This window comes from Manis javanica, chromosome 3 (assembly GCF_040802235.1).
Source record: "Manis javanica isolate MJ-LG chromosome 3, MJ_LKY, whole genome shotgun sequence".
NCBI classification, from domain to species: Eukaryota; Metazoa; Chordata; class Mammalia; order Pholidota; family Manidae; genus Manis; species Manis javanica.
In genome coordinates, this window is record NC_133158.1 from 41,048,455 (window position 1) to 41,073,677 (window position 25,223).

General features: G+C 43.8%; 1 protein-coding gene across 3 annotated transcripts in view; it reads right to left on the minus strand.

Moving 5' to 3' along the window:
• TRAPPC10 (trafficking protein particle complex subunit 10) overlaps positions 1–22,217 on the minus strand; it is a 132,184-nt gene extending 109,967 nt beyond the window's left edge. Inside the window, exon 1 of one of the 3 annotated variants that reach the window (XM_036994830.2) lies at positions 21,595–22,210. In XM_036994830.2, coding sequence (XP_036850725.2) covers positions 21,595–21,661 — 67 coding nt within the window. In that variant the 5' untranslated portion in view covers positions 21,662–22,210. Of the gene's footprint in view, positions 1–21,594 lie in introns of all 3 variants that reach the window. The other 2 variants (XM_036994831.2, XM_036994832.2) reach the window with 2 other exon arrangements.
• Between the last annotated feature and the right edge of the window lie 3,006 nt (positions 22,218–25,223).

Here is a 25,223-nt window from a genome sequence, read left to right on the forward strand (position 1 = left end):
TTGAGGTACCTGCCCTCTATACCCATTTTGCTGAGAGTTTTTTATCATGAATAGATATTGAATTTTGTTGAATGCTTTTTCAGCATCTATGGAGATGATCATGTGGTTTTTGTCCTTCTTTTTGTTGATGTGGTGGATGATGTTGATGGATTTTCGAATGTTGTACCATCCTTGTATCTCTGAGATGAATCCCACGTGATCATGGTGTATGATCCTCCTGATGTATTTCTGAATTCGGTTTCCTAATATTTTGTTAAGTATTTTTGCATCTATGTTCATCAGAGATATTGGTCTGTAATTTTCTTTTACGGTGGGTCTTTGCCTGGTTTTGGTATTAGAGTGATGCTGGCTTCATAGAATGAGTTTAGAAGTATTCCCTCCTCTTCTATTTTTTTGAAAACTTTAAGGAGAATGGGCATTATGTCTTCTCTATATGCCTGATAAAATTCAGAGGTAAATCCATTTGGCCCAGGGGTTTTGCTCTTGGGTAGTTTTTTTATTACCAATTCAATTTCATTGCTGGTAATTGGTCTGTTTAGATTTTCTGTTTCTTCCTTGGTCTGCTTGGAAGGTTGTATTTTCCTAGGAAGTTGTCCATTTCTTCCAGGTTTTCCAGCTTGTTAGCATATAGATACTCATAGTATTCTCTAATAATTTTTTGTCTTTCTGTGGGGTTTGTCGTGATTTTTCCTTTCTCATTTCTGATTCTGTTGATGTGTGTAGATACTCTTTTTCTCTTAACAAGTGTGGCTAGGGGTTTATCTATTTTGTTTATTTTCTCAAAGAACTAGCTCTTGGTTTCACTTATTTTTTTCTATTGTTTTATTCTTCTCAATTTTATTTATTTCTTCTCTGATCTTTATTATGTCCCTCCTTCTGCTGACTTTAGGCCTCATTTGTTCTTCTTTTTCCAGTGTCAATAATTGTGACTTTAGACTATTCCTTTGGGATTGTTCTTCCTTCTTTAAATAGACCTGGATTGCTATATACTTTCCTCTTAGAACTGCCTTCGCTTCATCCCATAAAAGCTGGGGCTTTGTGTTGTTGTTGTCATTTGTCTCCATATATTGCTTCATCTCTGTTTTAATTTGGTCATTGATCCATTGATTATTTAGAAGCATGTTAAGCCTCCATGTGTTTGTGAGCCTTTTTGCTTTCTTTGTACAATTTATTTCTAGTTTTGTACCTTTGTGGTCTGAAAAGTTAGTTGGTAGGATTTCAATCTTTTGGAATTTACTGAAGCTCTTTTTATGGCCTAGTATGTGGTCTATTCTGGAGAATGTTCCATGTGCACTTGAGAAGAATGTGTATCCTGCTGCTTTTGGATGTAGAGTTCTATAGATGTCTATTAGGTCCATTGTTCTAGTGTGTTGTTCAGTGCCTCTGTGTCCTTACTTATTTTCTGTCTGGTGAATCTGTCCTTTGGATTGAGTGGTGTGTTAAAGTGTCCCAAAATGAATGCATTGCATTCTATTTCCTCCTTTAATACTGTTAGTATTTGTTTCATATATATTGGTGCTCCTGTATTGGGTACATATATGCTTATAATGGTTATGTCCTCTTGCTGGACTGAGCCCTTTATCATTATGTAATATCCTTCTTTATCTCTTGTTACTTTCTTTGTTTTGAAGTCTATTTTGTCTGATAGTAGTATTGCAACACCTGCTTTTTTCTCCCTGTTGTTTGCATGAAGTATCTTTTTCCATCCCTTGACTTTTAGTCTGTGTATGTCTTTGGGTTTGAGGTGAGTCTCTTGTAAGCAGCATATAGATGGGTCTTGCTTTTTTATCCATTCTATTACTCTGTGTCTTTTGATTGGTGCATTCAGTCCATTCACATTTGGGTGATTATTAAAAGATGTGTACTTACTGCCATTGCAGGCTTTAGATTCATGGTTACCAAAGATTCAACGGTAGCTTCTTTACTATCTAACCATCTAACTTAACTCGCTTATTAAGCTATTATAAACACAGTCTGATGGTTCTTTATTTTTCTCCCTTCTTAATCCTCCCCCTTCATTCTTTATATGTTAGATGTTTTATTCTGTACTCTTTTGTGTTTCCTTTGACTGCTTTGTGAATAGTTTATTTTTTTGCCTTTAGTTACTATTTGGTTGGTCTGCTTCCTTTGGTGTGATTTTATTTTTCTCTGGTGACATCTATTTAGCCTTAGGAGTGCTTCCATCTAGAACAGTCCCTTTAAAATATCCTGTAGAGGTGGTTTGTGGCAGGCAAATTCCCTCAACTTTTGCTTGTCTGGGAATTGTCTAATCCCTCCTTTATATTTAAATAATAATCGTGCTGGATACAGTATCCTTGGTTCAAGGCCCTTCTGTTTCATTGTATTAAATATATCATGCCATTCTCTTCTGGCCTGTAAGGTTTCTGCTGAGAAGTCTGATGCTAGCCTGATGGGTTTTCCTTTGTAGATGACCTTTTTTCTCTCTCTAGCTGCCTTTAATACTCTGTCCTTGTCTTTGGTCTTTGCCATTTTAATTATTATGTGTCTTGGTGTTGTCCTCCTTGGGTTCCTTTTGTTGGGAGATCTGTGGGCTTCCATGGTCTGAGAGACTATTTCCTCCCCCAGTTAGGGGAAGTTTTCAGCAATTATTTCTTCAAAGAGACTTTCTATTCCTTTTTTTCTCTCTTCTTGTTCTGGTGCCCCTATAATGCGAATATTATTCCATTTGGATTGGTCACACAGTTCTCTTAATATTCTTTCATTCCTGGAGATCCTTTTATCTCTCTCTACCTCAGCTTCTCTGTATTCCTGTTCTCTGATTTCTATTCCATTAATGGTCATTTGCACCTCATCCAGTCTGCTCTTAGGTCCTTCCAGAGATTGTTTTATTTCTGTATTCTCCCTCCTAACTCGATCCTTTAGCTCTAGCATATTTCTCTGCGGGTCCATCAGCATGTTTATGACCTTTATTTTGAATTCTTTTTCAGGAAGATTTGTTATATCTATCTCCCCAGGCCCCCCTCTCTCAGAGGTTGTCTGGGTGATTCTAGACTGGTCCAAATTCTGCCTTTTCATGGCAATAGAGGTAGTCATAGGCAGGTAGCATGTGTGTTAGCTGGGAGAACAAGGTCCCTTCCTGCTTGCTGGTTGCCCTGCCTCTCTCCGCTGCCTGTGTCAGTTCCCTGCACACCAGGAGCAGCCCTCGGGGCAGCTCAGAGCCCTGCAGGGAGAGGCAGGTGCACCGGGTGTGCTCTCCTGCAAGAACGGTGTCCCACTCTCAGGCTGCTCGACCACTGTGGTGGGGCTGCAGTGGAGGGGGAATGAACAGCAGGCTGCTTATCGCCGTGAGGGGCCTCAGGGGTGCACTGCCACCCAGGGGGCTGGGGTGCCCGAAGTTCCTCCGGATTCCCAGCTGCTGAGCTGAGTGTGCTGGGATGATTCCATCCAGCTGTGAGGCCCTGTCCCTTTCAGACTGTTCAAAAAGCACTCACTTTTCTCTTGTCCCAGGGGGGCCAGCTGCGGGGACCCACTCGCAGACTTTACTTTTCTGTTTCCCTAATATCCAGCACACCATGCAATGTGTGTCTGCACTCCCAGTGTGGATTACTAGGGCTGGTTATTTAGCAGTTCTGGGCTTCCACTCCCTCCCTGCTCTGACTCCTCTCCTCCTGCCGGGGAGCTGGGGTGGGGGTGTGCTCGGGTCCTGCCGGGCCACAGCTTGTATCTTAACCCCTTCATGAGATGCCGAGTTCTCACAGGTGTAGATGTAGCCTGGCTGTTGTACTGTATCCTCTGGTCTCTCTTTTAGGAATAGTTGTATTTGTTGTATTTTCAAAAATATATATGGTTTTTGGAGGAGATTTCCACTGCACTACTCATGCCACCATCTTGGCTCCTCCTCTGCTGTTGGTATTTTGATAGGGATTGCACTGAATCTGTAGATTGCTTTGGGCAAGGTGGCCATTTTGACAAAATTAATTTTTCCTATCCATGAGCATGGGATAGATTTCCATTTATTGGTGTCTTCTTTAAGTTCTCTCATGAGTGTCTTATAGTTTTCAGAGCAAAGGTCAACTCCTTGGTTAGGTTTACTAGTAGGTATTTTAGTCTTTTTGATGCAACTGCAAATGGAATTGTTTTCCTGATTTTTCTTTCTGCTGATTCATTGTTAATATATAGGAATGGAACAGATTTCTGAGTATTAACTTTGTATCCTGCAACTTTGCTGAATTCAGTTATTAGTTCTAGTAGTTTTTTGGTGGATTCTTTAGGGTTTTCTATGTACAGTATCATGCTATCTGCAAACCGTGACAGTTTTTCTTCTTTACCAATCTGGATGCCTTTTATTTCTTTGTGTTGTCTGATTGCCATGGCTAGGACCTCCAGCACTATGTTGAATGAAAGTGGTGACAGGGGACATCCTTGCCTTGTTTCTGATCTTAGAGAAAAGTTTTCAACTTTACACTCTTAAGTATGATGTTGACTGTGCGCTTGTCATATATGGTCTTTATTATGATGAGGTATGGACCTTCTATACCCATTTTGTTGAGAGCTTTTATCATGAATGGATGTTGAATTTCATCAAATGCTTTTCAGCATCTATTGAGATGATCACATGATTTTTGTCCTTTTTGTTGATGTATGATACTGATTGACTTACAAATATTGTAGCATCCTTGCATCCCTGGAATAAATCCCACTTGGTCATGATGCATGACCTTTTTTATGTACTTTTGAACTCAGTTTGCTAATATTTTGTTGAGGATTTTTGCATGTATGTTCATCAGGTATATTGGTCTATAATTTTCTTTTTGTGTGGTATTCTTGTCTGGTTTTGGTATTAGAGTGATGCTGGCCTCACAGAATGAGTTTGGAAGTATTCTCTCCTCTACTACTTTTTGGAAAACTTTGAAGAGGATGGGTATTAGCTCTTCTTTAAATGTTTGATAAAATTCAGCCATGAAGCCATCTGGGTTAGGCAATTTGTTCTTGGGTAGTTTTTTGATTACCAATTTGATTTCATTGCTGGTAATTGGTATGTACGGATTTTCTGTTTCTTCCTGTGTCAGTCTTGGAAGGCTGGATTTTTCTAGAAAGTCCATTTCTTCTAGGTTGCCCAATTTATTGGCATATAATTTTTCATAGCATTCTCTAATAATCCTTTTTATTTCTGTGGTGTCCATTGTGATTGTTCCTTTCTCGTTTCTGATTCTGCTTATGTGTGTACACTCTCTTTCTTGATAAGTGTAACCTGGGATTTACTTATTTTATTTTCTCAAAGAACCAGCTCCTGGTTTATTGATTCTTTCTTTTGCTTTATTCTTCTCAATTTTATTTATTTATGCTCTTATCTTTATTACAGACCTCCTTCCACTGACTTTGAGTATCATTTATTCTTTTTCTAGCTTCATTAATTGTGAATTTAGACTGTTTATTTGGGATTGCTCTTCTTTCTTGAGGTAGGCCTGTATTGCTATGTACTTTCCTCTTAGAACTGCCTTCACAGCATCCCACAGGTTTTGGGCTGTTGAGTTGTTGTTTACATTTGTCTCCATATATTGCCTGATTTCTGTTTTAATTTGGTCATTGATCCATTGGTTATTTAGGAGTATGTTGTTAAGCCTCCATGTATTTGTGGGCTTTTTCTTTGTGTAATTTATTTCTAGTTTCATGCCTTCATGGTCTGAGAAGCTGGTTGGTGCAATTTCAATCCTTCTGAATTCATTGAGGTTTCTCTTGTGGCCTAGTATGTGATCTATTCTTGAAAATGTTCCATGTGCACTTGAGAAGAATGTGATTCCTGCTGGTTTTGGGTAGAGTGTTCTGTAGATGTCTATTATATCTGTCTGTTCTAATGTGTTGTTCAGTGTCTCTGCCTCCTTACTTATTTTCTGTCTGGTTGATCTGTCCTTTTGAGTGAGTGGTGTGTTGAAGTCCCCCAAAATGAATGTGTTGCAGTCTATTTGCCCGTTTAATTCTGTTAGTATTTGTTTTACATATTTAGGTGCTCCTATATTGGGTGTATAGGTATTTATAGTGGTTATATCCTCTTGCTGGACTGACCCTTTATCATTATGTAATGTCCTTCTTTGTCTCTTGTTACTTTCTCTGTTTTGAAGTCTACTTTGTCTGATACAAGCACTGAAACTTCTGCTTTTTTCTCCCTATTATTTGCATGAAATATTTTTTTCCATCCCTTCACTTTTCGTCCATGTATGTCTTTGGGTTTGAAGTGAGTCTCTTGTAGGCAGCATATCGATGGATCTTGTCTTTTCATTCTGCCACTCTATGTCTTTTGATTGGTGTATTCAATCCATTTACATTTAGGGTGCTTGATTATTGATAGGTATGTACTTATTGTCATTGTAGACTTTAGATTTGTGGTTACCAAAGGTTCAAGGATAGCTTCCTTACTATCTAACAGTCTATCTTCAACCACTGATTACTCTATTTCAAACACAGTCTAAAGGTATTGTTTTTCCCCCTTCTTCCTCTTCCTCCTCCTCCTCCACACTTTATATATTAGGTATCATATTCTGCACCTTTTGTGCAGCCCTTGACTGATTTTGTGAGTGGTTGATTTAATTTTGTACTTACTTGGTAATTAATTAGTTTACTACTTTTATTGTGGGTTAATTTTCTCTGGTGACAGCTATTTATTAGCCTTCGGAGCATTTCCATCTAGAGCAGTCACTTTAACATATCCTGTAGGGATGACTCAGTGGTGAAGTCCTTCAACTTTTGTTTACCTGAAAATTGTTTAATCCCTGCTTCAAATTTAAATGATAATCTTCTGGGTAGAGTATTCTTGGTTGGAGTCCCTTCTGTTTCATTGCATTAAATATTATCATGCCATTCCCTTCTGTAAAGTTTCTGCTGAGAAGTTTGCTGATAGCCTGATGAGGTTTCCTTTATAAGTAATCTTTTCTCTCTCTCACTGGCTGTTTTAAATGCTCTCTCCTTGTCGTTGATCTTTGCCATTTTAATAATTACTGTCTTGGTGTTGTCTTCCTACTATTCCTTTTGTCAGGAGATCTCTGTGCTCCCATGGCCTGAGCATCTATTTCCTTCCCCAAATTGGGGAAGTTTTCAACAATTATTTCCTTAAAGAGACTTTGTATCCCTTTGTCTCTCTCTTCTTTTTCTGGTACCCCTATAATGTGAATATTGTTCCACTTGGATTAGTCACACAGCTCTCTTAATATTCCTTCATTCCTAGAGATACTTTTTTCTGTTTTTCAGCTTGTTTTCTTGATGCCTAATTTCCAATCACCTACAACTTCTTCAACCTGTGTAAGCCTGCTATTAATTCCCTCTATTTTTTCATTTCAGATACTGTATTCTTCAGTTCTGAGTGACTTTCTTAGAGGTTTGGTATCTTTTTGTTGAGGTCCTCCCTGAGACCTTGAGTATTTTTCTGTAGATTCATAAGCATGTTTATGACTTTTCTTTGAAGCCTTTATCAAGAAGATTGGTGATTTCAGTTTCACTCAGCACTCTTTCGGTTTTGTTTGGACAAAATTCTTCTAACTCTTCATTTTTTCAGTGTTTCCTATAGAGTAATAGCTTTTTGTAGGAGGCACCCTACAGGTGCCTGGAAGCTCAACTTACTGTGTGGGAGCCCCAGCCATTGGCATTTAGTGGGCAGGGTACCTTTCTGCCTGGCTTGTGGTGATGTGATTTCAGGTAGGTTTGTGTGGGCCTTCGGCTAATCACACAAGCAGGAAGAATACACAGAACTGCGCCTCTCGAGTTGCTGTGGGCACAGCCACCCCCATGTGGCCTGCTGGGAGGAAAGAGCTCCCAGGACTAGACCATGCGCATGCAGGGAGGAGCCTTGGTGCTCTGCTCCTGGAGCTGCTGCAGGTAAAGCCACCCTCCATCCAGCCTGCTGTGATGGCAGGGACCACTGGCCAGCAGGACAGGTGCCTGCCAGAAGGAAAGAGCTCCTGGGGATGGCCCCGCACGCAGCTCCCTGGCTGGCCCAACATAGAGCTGAGAAAGCTGGGAGCAAAGTCTGATTGCACTGCTGGCCAGCAGGCCACATCCACAGTGCCTTGGGACTGTTTTGGCAGTGAAGGTGAAGGGGCGTCTGAAGCTCTTGAGGGCTCCCAAGCTGTTGCGCTGAGGGCAAGCTGAGGAGGTACTGTCCACCTAGCCTTTCTCTTAAACAGAAAGCACTGTGCATTCTTTCCCCCTCTGGTGCCCTTCTCACTGCTGGGAAGTCTTTCAAACTGCCTGCTTTGCTTTTTCCTGAGAGTGTCTGTTCTCCACAGGCAGCTGGGATCTCAGCCGCCCTGAGTGTTCCACCCATTTCCGTTGTCCAGCCCCACCAATCACCAGGGCACCACGCAATGTGGGCTCGTGTTCCAGGAGCAGATCTCCAGGGCCAGGTGCTCAGTGGTCCTGGGCTTCTACTCCCTCCCTGATCCATTCTTCTTCCTCCAGCCTGTGGGCGTGGATTGCGGAGGAGGGCTTGGGTCCCACCAGATCGTAGCTTTGTCACTTAACCCTGTTCTGTAGGGTCTTCTCTTCTTCTAAAATGTAGGGAGTCAGTTTTGCAGTCCACAGGATTTTTGCAGGTTTAGTTGTATTTGCTGTTTTCATTTTCTCTGTGATTTTGGGAGGAGATTTTTGCCTTGCCTTCCTACACCGCCATCTTTTCCCCAGAATCCCCTAACTCCCTGGTTTTTGAAATGGAATCTTAGCTTTAAGTTGGAGTCCCTCCTGTTCTTACCATACTATGTATATCTTGATGTTTTTCATCATAGGCAGGAGAAGGTAATCATGATGCTTGTCCCATGTCTCTGCCCTATCTCACCTGAATTAGCCAGAGCAAATCTCAAGGTCATCCCAGATTCAGAGCATGTGGAATGAACTCACATTGCAGAGGGCAATCTCTGTGAGCCCTCTCTGGCTCTCTGGCTTTATCTGATTAACTGCCTGAGTTCTTGGTGGGCCCCGCCTTCTTTTCATCCCGCTCACATCTTCTTTCTGCCTAACACAACTATGAAAAGTAGATCAGAAACTTGAAAGGGAAAATAAAATCATTTAATTTGAAAAAAAAAAACAAAATCAAACAAAACCTACGTAATACCTTTGACCTGATGACACAGGTCTTGCTGAGCTACAGTGGGGCTGGAACAGGTGGGGGGCAAAAAGTAACAGGCATCTGTTTCCTGTCCATTCACAGCACATGGGCCTGGCACCCCACTGGCACTCTGCCCCAAATGTAAATCCCCTGGGCCCTCATCCCAGCCCCAGGAGAGAGTGCCACACTGCCTGTATGGAGACCCAGGCGCTGAGACCCTCGCTAACTGGCCCGACATCACCCTGTTAATGAGCACCAAAGCTGGCTGATTATCCTGAAGGCAGCCTGGCTCCAGCCTCACAGTCTTCTCTACTGTTCTGCTCCTCTATTTCTTAACTTCATTGTTTGCTGATTAATCTGCAGTGGCTGTACAGATACTGCTAGCTGAGTTTACAGGTTCCAGAAGGCCTTCCACCAATGGTAGACACTCCTGCATCTGCTCTCCACTGTTACCAATCCTCACACACACTGAGCTGCAACGGTCCCAACACAAAAGCACCAAAGGATATAGAAGCTACAACCATGAGAGAGAGGCAAAGAAAAACAAACTTTCCAGCCAATGTACAGCTGATAAACAGCTTTCCTAGTACTTGATACCATATGTTTTCAAGACCACTATTTTTATTTGATAATTTGTTGGATAAAAGATCTAAAATATTTTAAATATTTGCTGATACTCAGACAGTATAATTTTTCTTCAAATTCTTTAGTATAATCTTCATAAAGGGAAACAGTAAATTTTCCAGCAAAACGTAACTCTCATTATCTTAACGTGTTGAAGAGACCCAGATTGTTCTAGCATGCTGACAAGATGGCTGCTCCTGCCATCTCATGGGCAATGCCTGCATTTAAAATGGCCAGGCTTCTCTGGCAGGGCTCCACACGCTCTCCACAGCACTGATGAGGGAGGACAGGGTGGATGGCAGCTCAGCCTAAGGAAGCGTTTGTTGTAAGGCAGAGGAACTTGCACTTGGGAGGGGAGAGGTGTCCCCCATCCAACAATCTTCTAGCTGGGACTCTAGACCTACATGACACAGCAGTGGGGTGGCTGGATGAGGACCAGATGACCTATTTTCAGACCCTTTAAAGCAAGAGATTCTGAGTCTACTTTTCAAGAAAAAGTCAAAGGAAATATATAATTTTTCGAACAAATTTGCTTTCTAGAACATTTGCAGGAACAGCATTGTTTACACATGCTATTAACCAAAGCAAGCAACAATTCATGATTAGGCAGTTCCCTCCTATTTGAAAATAAGTATTTTAAGAGGGCTGTCGTTAACCCTAAGAAGGGTTGGCCAGCCACAGACGATACATTAATTAGTTTCTGCTCAACAGCTTCTGGCACAACAGACTTTCAAATGGATGATAAAAAAGCCCAAGGTCACAAACTGGGAAGTCATTTCAGCCTATTCAATAATGTGTAAACTGTATTTGCAGTAATTTATGTATAATGTCAATGTGGTAATGTAAATTAATTAGTGCTTCAAACTGGCAGCTCTTTCATGGGGAAAACTAATACCAAGTGCATGACCAAGGGATCTGGACACCCCCAGGCAGCTCTCCAGAGAACCCGCCCCTGAAAGGCCTTCACATTTGGGGGTGGGGTGGGCAATGAAGGTTAATGAGGAAGCACAAGAAGATCCAGATACCATTATCCAGATACCACAAGCAGACGGTAAGGTTTCCCCTCAAACAACTGGCCACGGAGCACCCGTGTCTCTGCACAAGCCTGCCCCACCGTCACCGGAAAGCACACTGCTGAGAAGGCACATGACCCCCCCACAGCTCCACACAGCAGAGGCCAAGGTTAAAGAAAGTAACCCCTACACTCCACACGGTGGGGGTCGCCTTTGCTTGGCTGTCAGTTGTCACAGACCCTCTGCTAAAATGACAGGTTATTTTGGTCACCAGTCAGTCTACCCTACCACTTTGCTGGCTTTCACATGACGCCCATTCCATCTAGCTTTCCTCAGACCCTCACTATGACATACACATGGCTCGCTCCCACTCTGCTGTCTCACTCCCCCAGGACCCAGTCTATATAAGTTACTATGACCAGTAGTTGTGATCAAAGAGAAAAAAGCATAATATGTCAGCATTCATCAAGTTTTACACCATGGGAGTTCACAGAAGAGCCACAACCAATATACAGAGACTAGTCACAAGACAGAAAGTCCCAAATTCTTTTCCTCTTTCAATGGAAAGATAATTTAGCATACCAAGATGCTCACAGGCCCTGTGCGCTAAGGAGTGTGAGTAAACACCTGAAACCCCAGGGACTACAGTCACCTCCTCTAGCACTGAGAGACCAGACTGGGCTTAACACTGAACAGTTTAAACAGAAAAAAATCCGATAAATGCATCTTAATACAAGAACACTTAAGAATCAGCCTTTAATGGCTTCTTTGCTTTTAAATAAAGAAAATGTAGATTGGTTGTTGCAGTTTGAATCACAGCACTTGCAGTTCAAGAAGAAAGGAGCAGCTCCAGCCATGCCCCTGTCCTGTGGCTCTTGGAGAAACCGGTTCCCAAACTGCTTTCTTCCAAGATTTCCCCCTCACCTCCTAAAAGTCCTTGTTCAAACATCACTTTCAATGAGGTCTAACTCACGAGGGCTTCGCCTCATGACCTAATCTAATCCTGATTCCCTCCCGAAAGCCTCATCTCCAAATACCAGCACAAGGGGGGTTAGGGCTTCAACAAGTGAAATGGGGAGTGAGGCAGGGAGAACACAAACATTCAGTCCATAACACACACATTTAGAGATAAATCATGCCTGGGATTTGCTTCAAAGTAACGTCGTAGGATTGGAGGGAATCGGGGAATAGAGAAGCAAGATTAGCCAGTATACCCAAACGTTGAAACTGCATGATAAGAATCTACTCTTACACATATCTACAAGTATCCATAGTACTTATCCCCTATTATATAATTTACTGCTTATGTGTATTGTGTATTTTCTCTTGCTAGAATGTAAGCTCACAATGTCACCTGAGCATCTGCAACAGAGCCTGGTATGTCACAGATGCTGAGTACACACTCACTATTGGTGAACCTCACCTACTCCTTCATAGTCTACCCTGGACAGCCCAGGGCCCCCAGAGGACAGGCCATCCTACAGCAGAAGTAATGGCAGTGCTGGTATCAGAACAGGTCCTCAGAATATGAATTCAACTTCAGAATGAGTCAGATTCTACTAAAAGTTTCCAGTGCAGCTGACTTACTCCATTCTTAGATTACTGAACTAAAAGAAGTGACATCTTCATCTTTTTTAACTCTATAGCAACGGCTTTCTCTGAGGGATAATTCTAGGGACAAGCCCCCTTCCCAGTGGGCAGAAGGTGTCTGAGTCCTTTACTAAGTCATAGTAGAGGAGGGGCCAGCCACCCCAATGCCGGACCTCTCTGTGCTACGACACTAGAGGCCCTGGCCAGGCCCAGCACAACTGGCCCTCAGGTCTTCAGCTTTAAATGACCTATGATGGGCCTTCCTATTGTTCACCTGGGTGCTCAGAAACTTCCCAACTGATCAGCTGAACTAGAAGTGCCCATAAATGGTGAACTACAGATTTAGTAAAAATCACTACCCAAAGGAGGTTATTCTCAACTCCAAGGCTCTACCTAAAATCACAGCTCTGGAACTTATTATAATGACTTTTAAATGCTAAACAGATATGTTAAAAATAAGAAAAATTTCCAAAATACAATGGTCCCTTGTCAAACCAAGGTCTAAACCTGTTGTCAGTGTCTTCATAATCTCTCTGCTCGTTTTTTTCTTAATTTTGCAAACAAGGGCCTAAATGATACTAAGGAACAAAAAATCATGTTGATCAAGCACAAAAAGCGAAGTAAAGGCATTTATTTCCCTGGGGAGAAAAAATGAAGGAAGGGGAAATTACAAAAAAGCCTCTTTTTCCAAGACATCATCCCACCTTGTATCAACATCTAGAGCCCCAAATCCCAGATGCCAAGAACCATTCCTCTGGTCGAGAGTTCAGTGAGGACAAATCTCCAAAGATAAAAGCAGCAATATAAAACCCAAGACGCTTGACGGAGGCTGGCCAGTCGGTGCCAGGATCCCAGTGCATATGCGTGGTGTAGGCAATGGATGGGGCCCCCCAACAGTTGTCATGTCCTGACCCCCAGAACCTATGAATGGAGCTTTATTTGGAAAAGGGTCTTTGTAGATGTAATTCAGTTCAGGATCGCAAATGAGATCATCTCAGACCATCCGTGTGGGCTCTAAATCCGACAAGTGTCCTGATCAGAGACAGAAGAGAAAACCCAGGGGCAGAGGAGACCATGTGGAGTGGAGGCTGAGACTGGAGTGATGTGGTCACGAGCCACAGACTGCTGAGGGTTTCTAGGAGCGGAAGAGGCAGGAAGGCCTCTACCCTAGAGCCTCAGGAAGGAGCACAGCCCTGCCCACACCTGGATTTTCAGCTTCTGGTCTCTAGACTGAGAGCATAGATACATTTCTGTTATTTTAAGCCACCAAGTTTCTGATCATTTGTTACAGCAGCTCTAGAAAATTAATACACGTGGCATAAAATACAAAAAACAGAATGCACAACTGTTTCCTAGTGCTACTCCAATTCATGTTTTAGACATGTTTCTGGCTATACTTCTTCAATGTCAAAGTGAACAAAGCTGAACAGGTAATTCAGAAGAGGTCCCATCACCAATAAACATACAAAAAGAACTTCAATCATCAGGTACGTGCATACCCAAACAACGAGGACGAACTTGGGCTGGATGAAGCCTGCTTAGGGATGATATACCAAAAGCACGCCCCATAAGAGAAAGACTGATGACTGGTCTTCATTCTTCACCAAAATTAAAAATGTCTGCACTTCAAAAGACACATTAGGGAAATTAAAAGACAGTCAATGATTAGGAGAAAATATGTGAAAATCATGTTATCTAATAAAGGACACATATGCAGAAAACATAATGAGATCTTACGAATCAATGTTAACTGAAATTAAAAATGGGCAAAAGTTTTGAATGAACAGTTCACTAAAGAAGATACACAAATGACTAAGAAGAATAAGCAGGATGCTCAACATCACAAGTCAGCAGGGAAATACAAATTAAAACCCAAATCGGCACCAAATCACACCCACTAGGAAACTAGAATAACATAGACAAGTATGAGTGAACACGTGTGCAGAACCAGGGCCCTTAGCATTGCTGGTGGGGACGCTAAGCAGCACAACCACACTGGAAAGCCATTTAGCAGTTTCTTCAAAAACAAGACACAAGGTTATCACACAACACAGCAATTCTGTTCCTAAAAATCTTCCCATGAAAAATAAAAACACCTCTGCTCAAAGACATGCATGCAAATATCCACAGCAGCCTTATTCACAGCAGACAGACACCGGAAACAATCCAAGTAACAATCAACTGATGAATGACAAACAAGATGTGGTCGGCCAGCAGTCAGTGGCACAACATGGAGGAACCCCCAAAACACTGTGGGTGAAAGAAGCCAAACACAGACCACAAACGCCAGTTTCATTTCTGTGAAATGTCTAGAAAACACAGATTGATAGAGACAGAAAGAAGATCAGCAGATGCCTATGCCTGGGGGTAGAAGCAGGCATCAAATGCCAAGTGCAAGGAAACTTCTCAGGGTGAAGGGCACGTGCTCTAACTGCATTATGGTGACGGCCGCACAACCCTAAAACTTCCCAAGAGCTGTACACTGACACATGTAACCTACGCCACAGTGCGTATAGGTTAGAGCTCAGTAAAGCTATTTAAAAAAAACAGTGACAGTTCTTCCCCATCCCTCAGACTGGCAAAGTGAAAAAGAAGATCCTGCCCCCCAGGGGAACATAACTAGGAGCCTAGCCTCCCACCATCCAGAGGCCGCTTTCAAACTTAGCCACTCCCATCTTTCAACCCAGCAAGTCCACTTCTGGACTCCACTCTTTATAATAAAAACATATTCCTTTTATTTAGGCATTTTTAAGGATTAAGTTCAGTTTGGAAAAGTTACAGATGTATCTTCTTTCAAGGCTTCATCCACATGCCAGGTGATAATCCCTCAAGCCTAATGCTCTGTCTCAGAAGTCCCATCAGTGACCCAAGAATGCTGTGGTCTGGGAGTAAATCTCTCTGGTTGTAGTAAAGAACGCACACCTAGCCATGACTGCGAAGGACACAGTCCTTGGCTGACCAGTTAGCTGGAGTTCTTCGACTGGAGTAACGTGTTTCTGAGATTCAAAAACTCCAGGGAATGTTCCAGAATCAAAAAACCTAAGTGCATAGCAGTTTACCTAAAAACAAGTCTGAGAGGGCAGGATTCAAGTGCCAAGAATTTGTCTTATCTTGATACAAAGCTGTCTTATCTTGATAAAAACGTATGCTTGAAGAAAATAACGTTATGTCATCAAAACCTTCTAACTTATACAGCATTAAGTGGCATGGTGCAGTTTTTCCCTTAAAGAAATGCTTATTCATTTATTTAATCTATTCAACAAATAATTACTGAGCACCCACTCTATGCCAACCACTGCTCTAGGCACCTCAAACAGTGCAACGAACAAAACACGTAAAATTCTTGCGGTTCTGCACATTCTAGATTTGCAAGTAGCCAGAGTCAGGGATGGAGAAAGACAAAAAACAAATTTGTCAGGGGGTTCTGAGCAAAGATGAATAAAATCAACAGGGTGCCAAACAGCAGTACAGAGTGGGAGGTGGCCTTTGAGAGCCACCAGAGGGAGGGAGGGGACCAACAGGGAAGCACTGATGCACCAAGGGAAGAGTGGGTGTGGCTGCAGGTGGTCAGGGAACAGCCAGGAAGCCACGGTGGGGACCTGAGGGCTGCATGTCAGGGAGGATCTTGTTGCCCATGGAAAGGTCTGTGAATGCTATGCAGAGAAGATGGTCAGCCCCTGGAGGGAGCTGAGCTGAGGAATTACTCCTCTTTCAGGGGGATGGCCCTGAACCCCACAGAAGATGAGCATCAGCCGGTGCAGGTGCAGTAGGAGGCCAGGTGGGGGGCCCCTGGAGCAGACCAGGCGGAGGTGAAGGGGGAGTCCGAGGGAGCAGCAGTACAGGCAGGGAAAAGCAGGTGAACTCCACGTATGAGTCAAAGATAAAACAGTGTTTGCTGATAGACTCAAGGTCAGTTTGAGAGGAAATGAGAAGTCATGACTGACCCTAAAGTCATCAATTTTTTATTTAAAACCAAATATTCTCTAAGACCAAAATACAGTGAACACATTCAAAATTCGTGTTATGAGGAAAGACACGGTGAAGATGAAAGGGAGGAAGATGAAGGACAGGTGAGCCTAAGGAGGGGAGAGAGGCACGGGGGCCAATGAGGGGGAGGCTGTTTGGAAAGACGGGCATAACAGTACTTGAGCAGAGCCGTCTTCTGCCACCCCTGGGGTGCCACCTAAATCTGAAGCCACCAGGCACGGAAGATCAGCACATGAGCCTCTGTGAGGCCACACACACTGTCATGCAGTGCATGTGCAAGGACACTCTATCAGGTGGCAAAAGGCATTATTTTGGACAAAAACTTCTTCAGCCAGTCATCTGCAATTCCACTAAAAGATGCCCAGCTCAGCCCTTCCTGTCTCAGTGTGTGTGCCACACCATCAAGTTGGCAGTTCCTTTCTAAGGAGAGGCTGGCTCATGTCTGCCATATTTGATTATGTCAGAGATTCACTGGTGCTTCACAATAAAAAATCAGATCCTTGAATTTCACTTGGATAGAAATTTTAGTAGAAATTTTAGAAACACATTTCGTAAATGACACGTGAGCTAAGTTCAAATAGAAAAGGAAGCTTTTCAGTTCGAAACCATCATTTCAAATCCACCTAGAGTTAGGCTAATAACATGGGTTCCCAAAATGTGTACGCAGGTACCTTTCTATACCACATCAAACCCAGAAGCCCCCCAGAGTATTTTAAATTTATAAGGGAACAGCAATGCTGAAGATGTACTGGACCCCACTTGAAGTATTCACAGTTTCAACACTGGATAGTGCTACATTCCGTTCAATGACAACATTATCACCACAAAATGGTAGTTGCTGTGACAAAAGGCAAGCACACACACAAAAATCAAAGAGGATGGCAGTGTCCAATCTGATTCCCATGTTAGAGAAGTTGTGAAGTGTCCAACATGTGTAACACTAGTATGTTATTGTGGTCATTTAAAAATGAAATAATTTTTTTCCTACAATATTTGTGTATTATTTGTTCAAACAGCTACTGTTAAGACATATACTTATTTATTTAATAAAATTACCTGGACCTAGCTACTTAATTAATGGAATCATTAAGTATTCCTTTTAACCAAGAGTCATGAAAAAAATCACAGAAACTAAAAATAGAAATACCATTTGACCTGGTAATTCCACTCCTAGGAATTTACGAAAAGAAAACCTCTCAGATTCAAAAAGACATATGCACCCCTATGTTTATCACAGCACTACTCCAATAGCCAAGATACAGAAGCAACCTAAGTGTCCATCAGTAGATGAATGGATAAAGAAGATGTGGTACATATACACAATGGAATACTATTCAGCCATAAGAAAGAAACAAATCCTACCATTTGCAACAACATGGATGGAGCTAGAGGGTATTATGCTCAGTGAAATAAGCCAGGTGGAGAAAGACAAGTACCAAATGATTTCCCTCATTTGTGGAGTATAACAAAGAAGCAAAATTGAAGGAACAAAATAGCAGCAGACTCAGACTCCAAGAAGGGACTAGTGGTTACAAAAGGGGAAGGGTGGAGGAGGGGGGTGGGGAAGGGCGGGTGGAGAGAGAGGGAGAAGGGGACTGTGGAGTATCATGATTTGTGCACATGGTGTTGGGGGGTCATGAGGAAGACAGTGTAGCTCAGACAAACAGGGACTCTGTGGCATCTTACTACACTGATGGACAGTCTGCAATGGGGTACGGGGTGGGGAGGGGCGCTCAGTAATAAGGGTGAATGTAATAACTACATTGTTTTTCTTGGGAAACCTTCGTAAGAGTGTGTATCAATGATACCTTAATAAATAAATAAAAATCACGGAGACACTAAAGGTACCATAAACAGAGGAGGTTCAGGAATCTCCCCTTAGGAGCTAACACAGTTTTGCATGATGATCACTCTTCTGAGTACCTTACACATAATCATTCTTTTAACCCCCCATTAACCCATAGATGGGTACTGTCATTATCAGTGTTTCACAAGTGAGGAAGAGTTTACTTAACAGCCTAGGGGTGCACATCAGGCCTGTTTGGAACCCCACACAAGGAGAGGACAGCACATCCAAGCTGCCTTCAGTCCCTGCCCTCCAAATATGCCCCATGGCACAACTGAAGGTTCCTATGAGAAATGTTTTTCCCCCTTCTCAACTGCTGATTCACTATTGGTTTAAGAATTCAATATGGACCAAGACCTGCATTTCTGTGCAACTTTTTTTTAAAAAGAGACACTTTTAAGTTACTTTTCCAGTAATGAAAATGAGTGGTTAAATCAAAAGCATCGCAATTGGTGGAAGTTACCACATGCAAATTTAGAAACTTTAACCTACAGGGGAAAAAGAAACAAACTCCAACTAGGTGCAAAGCACTACAGATCTGCTCGTATTTGTTGCCTTTTTCCCCCCTTTCAAAATTTATAATGTCAGATCTGAACCCCCACTCAGAAAAAGTAAATAGCAATATAAGACATGACTCATGAGAACAGATCACTGGGACGGAAAACTGTTATTTTTCAGGCACTATACAATTCCATGTGGGTGGGCTATTTTAGGTATGATGCTGAGCATCAACAAAGACAAGCCACAAACCAATGGAATCACAATAACCTGGACCACAGAATGAGATGGCCAGAAAAGGAACATAAATTCCCCATCATACTCCTGGATCAGAAACCTAAGTAGTTATCCTAAAGTACTGACCGGATGGTTGAAAACAAAAAATCTAAGCTAAAATTTGAATTTAGATCAAATGGATCTGCTGGATTTGTTTCAGTTTCACTGTGCATTTTTCATGATTAATAAATTATACTACAGCTATTCAAATTGCTCTGATTAGGGAATTCATCACCCAAGGTCATCACATTAGTAACACCAACGGTCCAGCTGGCACCCCTGTGCACTTCAGGTCCACTCTCCAGCCTCTACAAGCCTAACCAATCTTGGGCTCGGAGTATCCCCTGCTAAGGTGGTCACTCCGCACCAGAGGCCAGTGGAAACTCTTAATTATGGACTGAAGGCCATTAAAACTTTGAGGTAGTTTCAGAACACTATTAAAGTAACTCAGCAAGTTTTTCAAGCAATAAAATATTGTTTACTCCTAATCTCTGGGAACTTGCCATTCTTCTCATGGCCACATATAAACAGTTCCCAGATTTACCTGAACCACTTTCATTCTACATTCTTAAAAACGACATAGAAGTCATTTTCACTTAAAATAAAATGTTATAAATTCTATGAAAAAAAAATGAAAACAACCATAAAACCTGCTTTCGTTTTACAATGAACACAGGGTAAATCAATAAATAAAATGAACAAACACAGACCTCAGAGGCGTGCAATGGTTAGGTAAGAATTCAAGGTGAAGATGTAAACAGACTTTCTGAGAACAAAAATGTTGAACACCAAGAACTTGTGCATGAGATAAAAAGTCTGAGGAATGTGGAGCCTCTGGGTGGATTCTTTTGAAGCAAGTTTCTGACTGCAGCTGGCTGCACCACTTAAACCAGCCTCTGCACTCAAGCAGGTGCGGCTGAAAGAATGGAACGAGACGAAGTATGAAGTGAAAGCAGAACAAGTGCTTACCAAAGCTTCAGCCCGAGATACTAACATCTAACTTACATGTGTACTACGAAGTCACCCTTTCTAAAGGTTAAAGAATCTTTGACTTTTAAAGTGATCTTTTTCATTTTTCAAGCTTTCTCTCAAAAGTGTACTGAAGCCACCTTCTTTTCTGAGACTCCAATAATGAAAGGTTGTGCCTTTTAAGACAGAGACACTGCCAGCAGAGGTAACACATCAACTGGGCTTTAAACACGGAAGGGGCCTCCACCAATATGCTTATTATAATAAACCTGTAGGAAAGGAAGCTGTCCTCGAACTGTCTGTCATGCATATGCATAAGAAACTGAACATTGAACTCATACCTCAAACACTGACACCAGGGGTAACAACTGACCCATTTAGCCACAGCTGAATTTCACAGAGCTTAAGAAACTTTGTCTTAAGAAACTTATGCTTGTAGAAATGTCTATAGAAACATACTGTATTGAAGTATAAGCTAAGAGGTATGAAATATATTTAGATATGTGGATGCCCGAGAGGCAGTATTTATTCAGCCCTCACAATGTGCAGGGCACTTGGGGGGAAGTTCCAGGATCTGGAAGACACTGAAACCTAAAATGGAGAGCATGCCTCCTCTTGCCTAAGGATTCAGAAAGCACCTGGAAGCTGCAGGCCTCCAGACCAGCTCTGCAGGCACCTGTCCTCTGGGAATGAAGTGGAGAATCCTGAGTAAGACATTCAGTTGACTTTCAGTATTCTGAGGGGAAAAAGAAAACAGCTTTTGCTCAACTATGCATATGTCCAAATTTAGATGAGACACAGTCCATTTCCCTAAGAGAGTTTATCATCTGAAGATGAAGCACCAAACTTTAAATATACAATTTCTCAGGGATCTCACACAAAGGAGCATACAAGGAGTGTGCCCATTAAAAGAGAGCGAACACGGGAGAGTGCTCCAGGCCTATGGCCCAGGGGCCCAGATTCTGCTTCCTTTCAAAGCACGAAGACCATCTGATACAAGATACAGAATAATTACTGTCAAAGGTCAAAAACCCTAATAGTTTGAAACACTTCTCCGAAAGTCATCAAGATTTCAACCAACATTAACACTTCCCACGAGAGCTCAGTATTTTTAAGGTATTTCATTCTAAAGTTACAATTCTTTAAATCAGGGGAGACTTTTTTCTGTAGCAGAAAAACAATTCGTTTGCGCGTGCAGAAATGTGGCTCACACACAAACACCGACGCCCCAAACCAAGAGGCAGCAAGCAGTCCAGCTGACCAGAGCGTGGACTCGAGAGCGGGGCCGCAGTGGGCGAGCAGCTCGCCTCCGGGCAGCCTCCGCTGGGAAGGGGCTTCCCTGCAGCCAATCGCAGAGCAGCGCGGACCGAGCCCGGCGCGCAGGGCGGCACTGTCGGTGCCTGTGCACAACAGCCGGCGTCGACGGACTCGCGGCTGTCGCCGGGGGAAGCTTCCCGGAGCGCGAACCCCGGCCGGCAGAGCCCAGCACGCCCGGAAGCAGCCCGATCCGAGCGGAAGGTCGGCTTTCCAGCCCTGGGCTGAGGCGCGCACGGCGGCCCCCGTTCCTCGCCGCGGCTCCGGGGCGCGTCCCGGACGCTTCAAACTGCGGCCGAAACTGCCCGGGAGTCGCGGCGGTGTGTCGGAGGGCGCCCCGGGGGGCGGCGGGAGCCCCGGCGGCAGAAGCCCAGCCACACCTCCACTCCAGGAAGCCGCCGGGCCGGGCGCCCGCGGGCACTCACAGGTGACGATGGGCTTATTCTCCATGGTGTAGACCACCGGCGGCAGCGGCTCCTCAGCGGCGTCCATGGGCGTCCGGCGTCACCGGCCCGGCCCCCCGCTCCCCATGGGCAGCCCCGAAGCCGCGCCGGGCCAGTCCGAGCCTGAGTCACCACCCGGACGCGACAGCGACGGCAGCCCGCCCGGCCGCCGAGGCAGCTTCGGAGCCGGCCGCCCGCCGCCCGCCGCCCGCCCCACTTCCGGTCCCGGCGCAGTCGCGTTACCGCTTCCGGGGCGCGGGCTTAAAGGGCAGGTCTCCGCGCGGGTGGTGCTGTTCTCCGACTGGGAGGTGTCCCCGCGGCGGGGGAGGGAGGTGGGGCGCCCCTAGGCGGCTGCAGGTTTCCCACCGCGCTTCGGGGCGGAGTGCCGCCGGCGAGGGGCTGCACGGCTGAGGCTGCCGCCGCAGGGACACGCCGCGGTGCCCCCTAACAGCTTCGCCCCTCCCTGAGCGCCACGCCAGGGGACGCCTCACCGCCCCCGACCCCTGCTGGACTGGGTGACCACTCCCACCGTGCATATTCCGGGACGCGGCCCAGGCAGCCGGGTGACCGCAGCCGCCGCGAGCCACTGACGGCACGTGCACGCGGGGCTTGCGGGGGGGGGGGGGTCGCTGACGACGGCACGTGCACACGGGGATGTGGCCGTCGCTGAACGATGGCACGAGTACGGGAGTTCCCAGGGTGTGTTGACCATGGGTACGTGCGCACGGCATCTCTGAGGTCGCTGAGGACTGGCACGTGCACAGTCGGTTTAGCTGGGGGCGGGCATAGGCAACATACACCCCAACACAGGCGGGATCCGTGGAGTCACTAACAAAGGGCATGTGGACACCAGACAATTTCTCACCTGTGTCAGTCTTGCCCATTACCCAGCTTTGGTATTTTCCGCAGACACGTGCTGCCTAAGAAGGAATCAGTTAAGACACCAAATTAATTCCCACCGCTGGACTGATGGCGATTACCCCTTTTGAAATTCCTAGGCTTGTGTGTGCTTTTTATACTGGTGCCATAAAGTAGAAAGAGATTGTATACCTTCTCACTACAACCGAAGACCGTTTAGCACCCAAACTCCTCCTCCAGCCTCACTTTGGAGTCCAGCTCCTGGGAATCCTTGCAGATGGTTGGAATGAACCACCTCTCTGCATTTCCACAACTCACTGCCCCCACTCCAGTTTTCACTCATTTCCTGTCTCCATGACACCAAAATTCTTGATTTAAAGACTGTACCTTTTAATTGTACCCCATTACCCAGCTACATAGGGCTTTCTATGGAATAGGTACGTTTGGGGAATGCTACAAAATTAAACCTTACTTTAACTGCATGTAAGTTTCTTGTGCAAGGAAAGCAGGTTTGGAGTAACTTTTGCAAATGAAATAAAATAAATGTACATGTGAAATAGTTTGAGTGTGATCAGAGCTGCTAAATGTGTATGTGTGGTATAGCATGGTGAATTTGATACCAGATGTGTATATTCAGCCCCAGAGATGAATTATATATACATTTTTAAGCCAGCACATGAAGTTATTATGTATGTTTTAAACAGTTATCTCGTAGGGAAATTATGGGAAACAGAAAAAGCATACCATTTATGTTTATCCATTTGTTGATCATTCCGAGCTATCCTTTCCTTCCTATATGGACCCAGTTCCCACCTGGTATCATTTCCTTCCACGTGAAGACCATCCTTTAGCATTTCCTGTTGTACCTGGCTAGCCACAGTTTCTCTCAATTGTATCTGAAAATATTTATATCTGACCTCATTTTTTTAAGAATATTTTTGCTGGACATAGAGTTTAGGGTTAAGTTTTCTAAATTCAGCAGTTTGAAGGTTTATACCATTGTTTTCTGGTTTACAATGTGTCTGATAGAGGTCAGTGGAAATTCTTATCATTGTTCCCCTTGAAGGTAATGTGTTCTGCTGGCTGCTTCAAGCATTTCTCTTTATGATTTTCAGAAGTTTTCCTGGGATATGCTTGTGTGTGTTTTTCTTTGTGTGTGTTCTACTGAGATTTTGCTGAGTTTTTGATCTGTAAATCCAAGTTTTTTCCATCAAATCTGTAGAAGTGAAAGACTTGTCAACTGTAACTCAAAGATGGGTTGAGTAAAAGACATCACACATCCGTGAGTTTGTTCCATCTGTGACATGGGAAATGTCAGGTGTGGAGTAAGAAGTGGGAGATAAGAAGGGTCATGTATGAAGAAAGAAGACTTAAGTTACACGATACTGACTCAACAGAATTTGATGGCAGGATGTTACATACAACCCCAGAGCAAAACTACTAGAAAAAGAATAATTTAAAAGGATTGGCTAAGAAGCCAGTAGAGGAAATAAAACAGAATAATATGAACAACTTGATTAATCCAAAAGAAGGCAGAAAAGGAGCAACATAAGAATAAAAAAACAGAAAGGACCAACATAAATGGCTGGATATCACATGAGAAGATGCTCAGAGTCCCCTAGATAACAGGGAAAATCATAGTTAAGTGACAGTGATGTATCACTTCACATTACTCAAATAGTTAAAATTAAAAAAAAAATTTTAAGGCTGACAATAACAAATGTCAACTCAAGCCCAGGTCTCCATGTCTTTAGCCTGTTCTTACAGAGATATAGTCCAGAGACTGAGAAAACATACTACCAATTTCTCCTTCCCAAGTATGCAAACACCATGCTCCACCCCACCAGCCAGCTCTTGTTTGGAAGAATTTTCTTTCGGGAGGGAGGTGAGGGAGGGCAAAGCTCCCCAGGGCTCTAGCTCTTGGACAGTATGGGGACTCCTGGGCTATTTTCCCTCTGACCAGACCTACCAGATATTTTTTTCCATACGGGAATTTAGGAAGTGTTTGAATTCAGCACAAATACTGGTTTAGCAATTTCTTTTAATAATGGTGAAAATGATGCTATCCTATTAATCATGCCGACCCTTTTTTTCAGATCCTTTGCTCCTGAGATAACATTTGTTTTTTTAAAGGTTGCTGGAACTTGAGCCCAAATGGTCTTTCCTGGAAGCACATTGCATGTGTCCAGGCTACACTCACATCCCGTTGCCCCGTGTATTGGGATACTCTATACGCTTGGGCTGAAGGAAGGCACCACAGGGCTTGCTCCGTCCCACTGCTCAGGCCCCTCCATGGAGGGCTGGGCTGAAATGGATAGCTAGAAAGCAAACATGCGTAGCAGGTCCATTCAGAGTAGACAAAAACTGGAAACACAGCAGACGTTCTCTGCCGGGTGACTAGTTCCACAAACCACAGCCCACCCACAGGATGGACTAATGTGCAGCAATAAAAAAGAACAAGCTGCAGACCCGCACAACAGCAGGGGGGTCTTGAGAACGGTTCTGAGTGACAGAAAATCCAACCCCAAAAGTCACATACGGTGTGATCCCATTTATAGAATGTTCTTGAGGTAACAAAATTAAAGAGATAGAGAACAGATAAGTGGTTGCCAAGGGTTAAGGAGGGGCAAGGGGTGAGGAGGCAGGTGGATGTGGCTCTAAGGGGGGTGACATGAGGGCCCCTTGTGGGTACAGGATGTTCTGTATCTCATCTGCATCCAGGTCACCTCCTGGCTATGGTGCTGAACTACAGT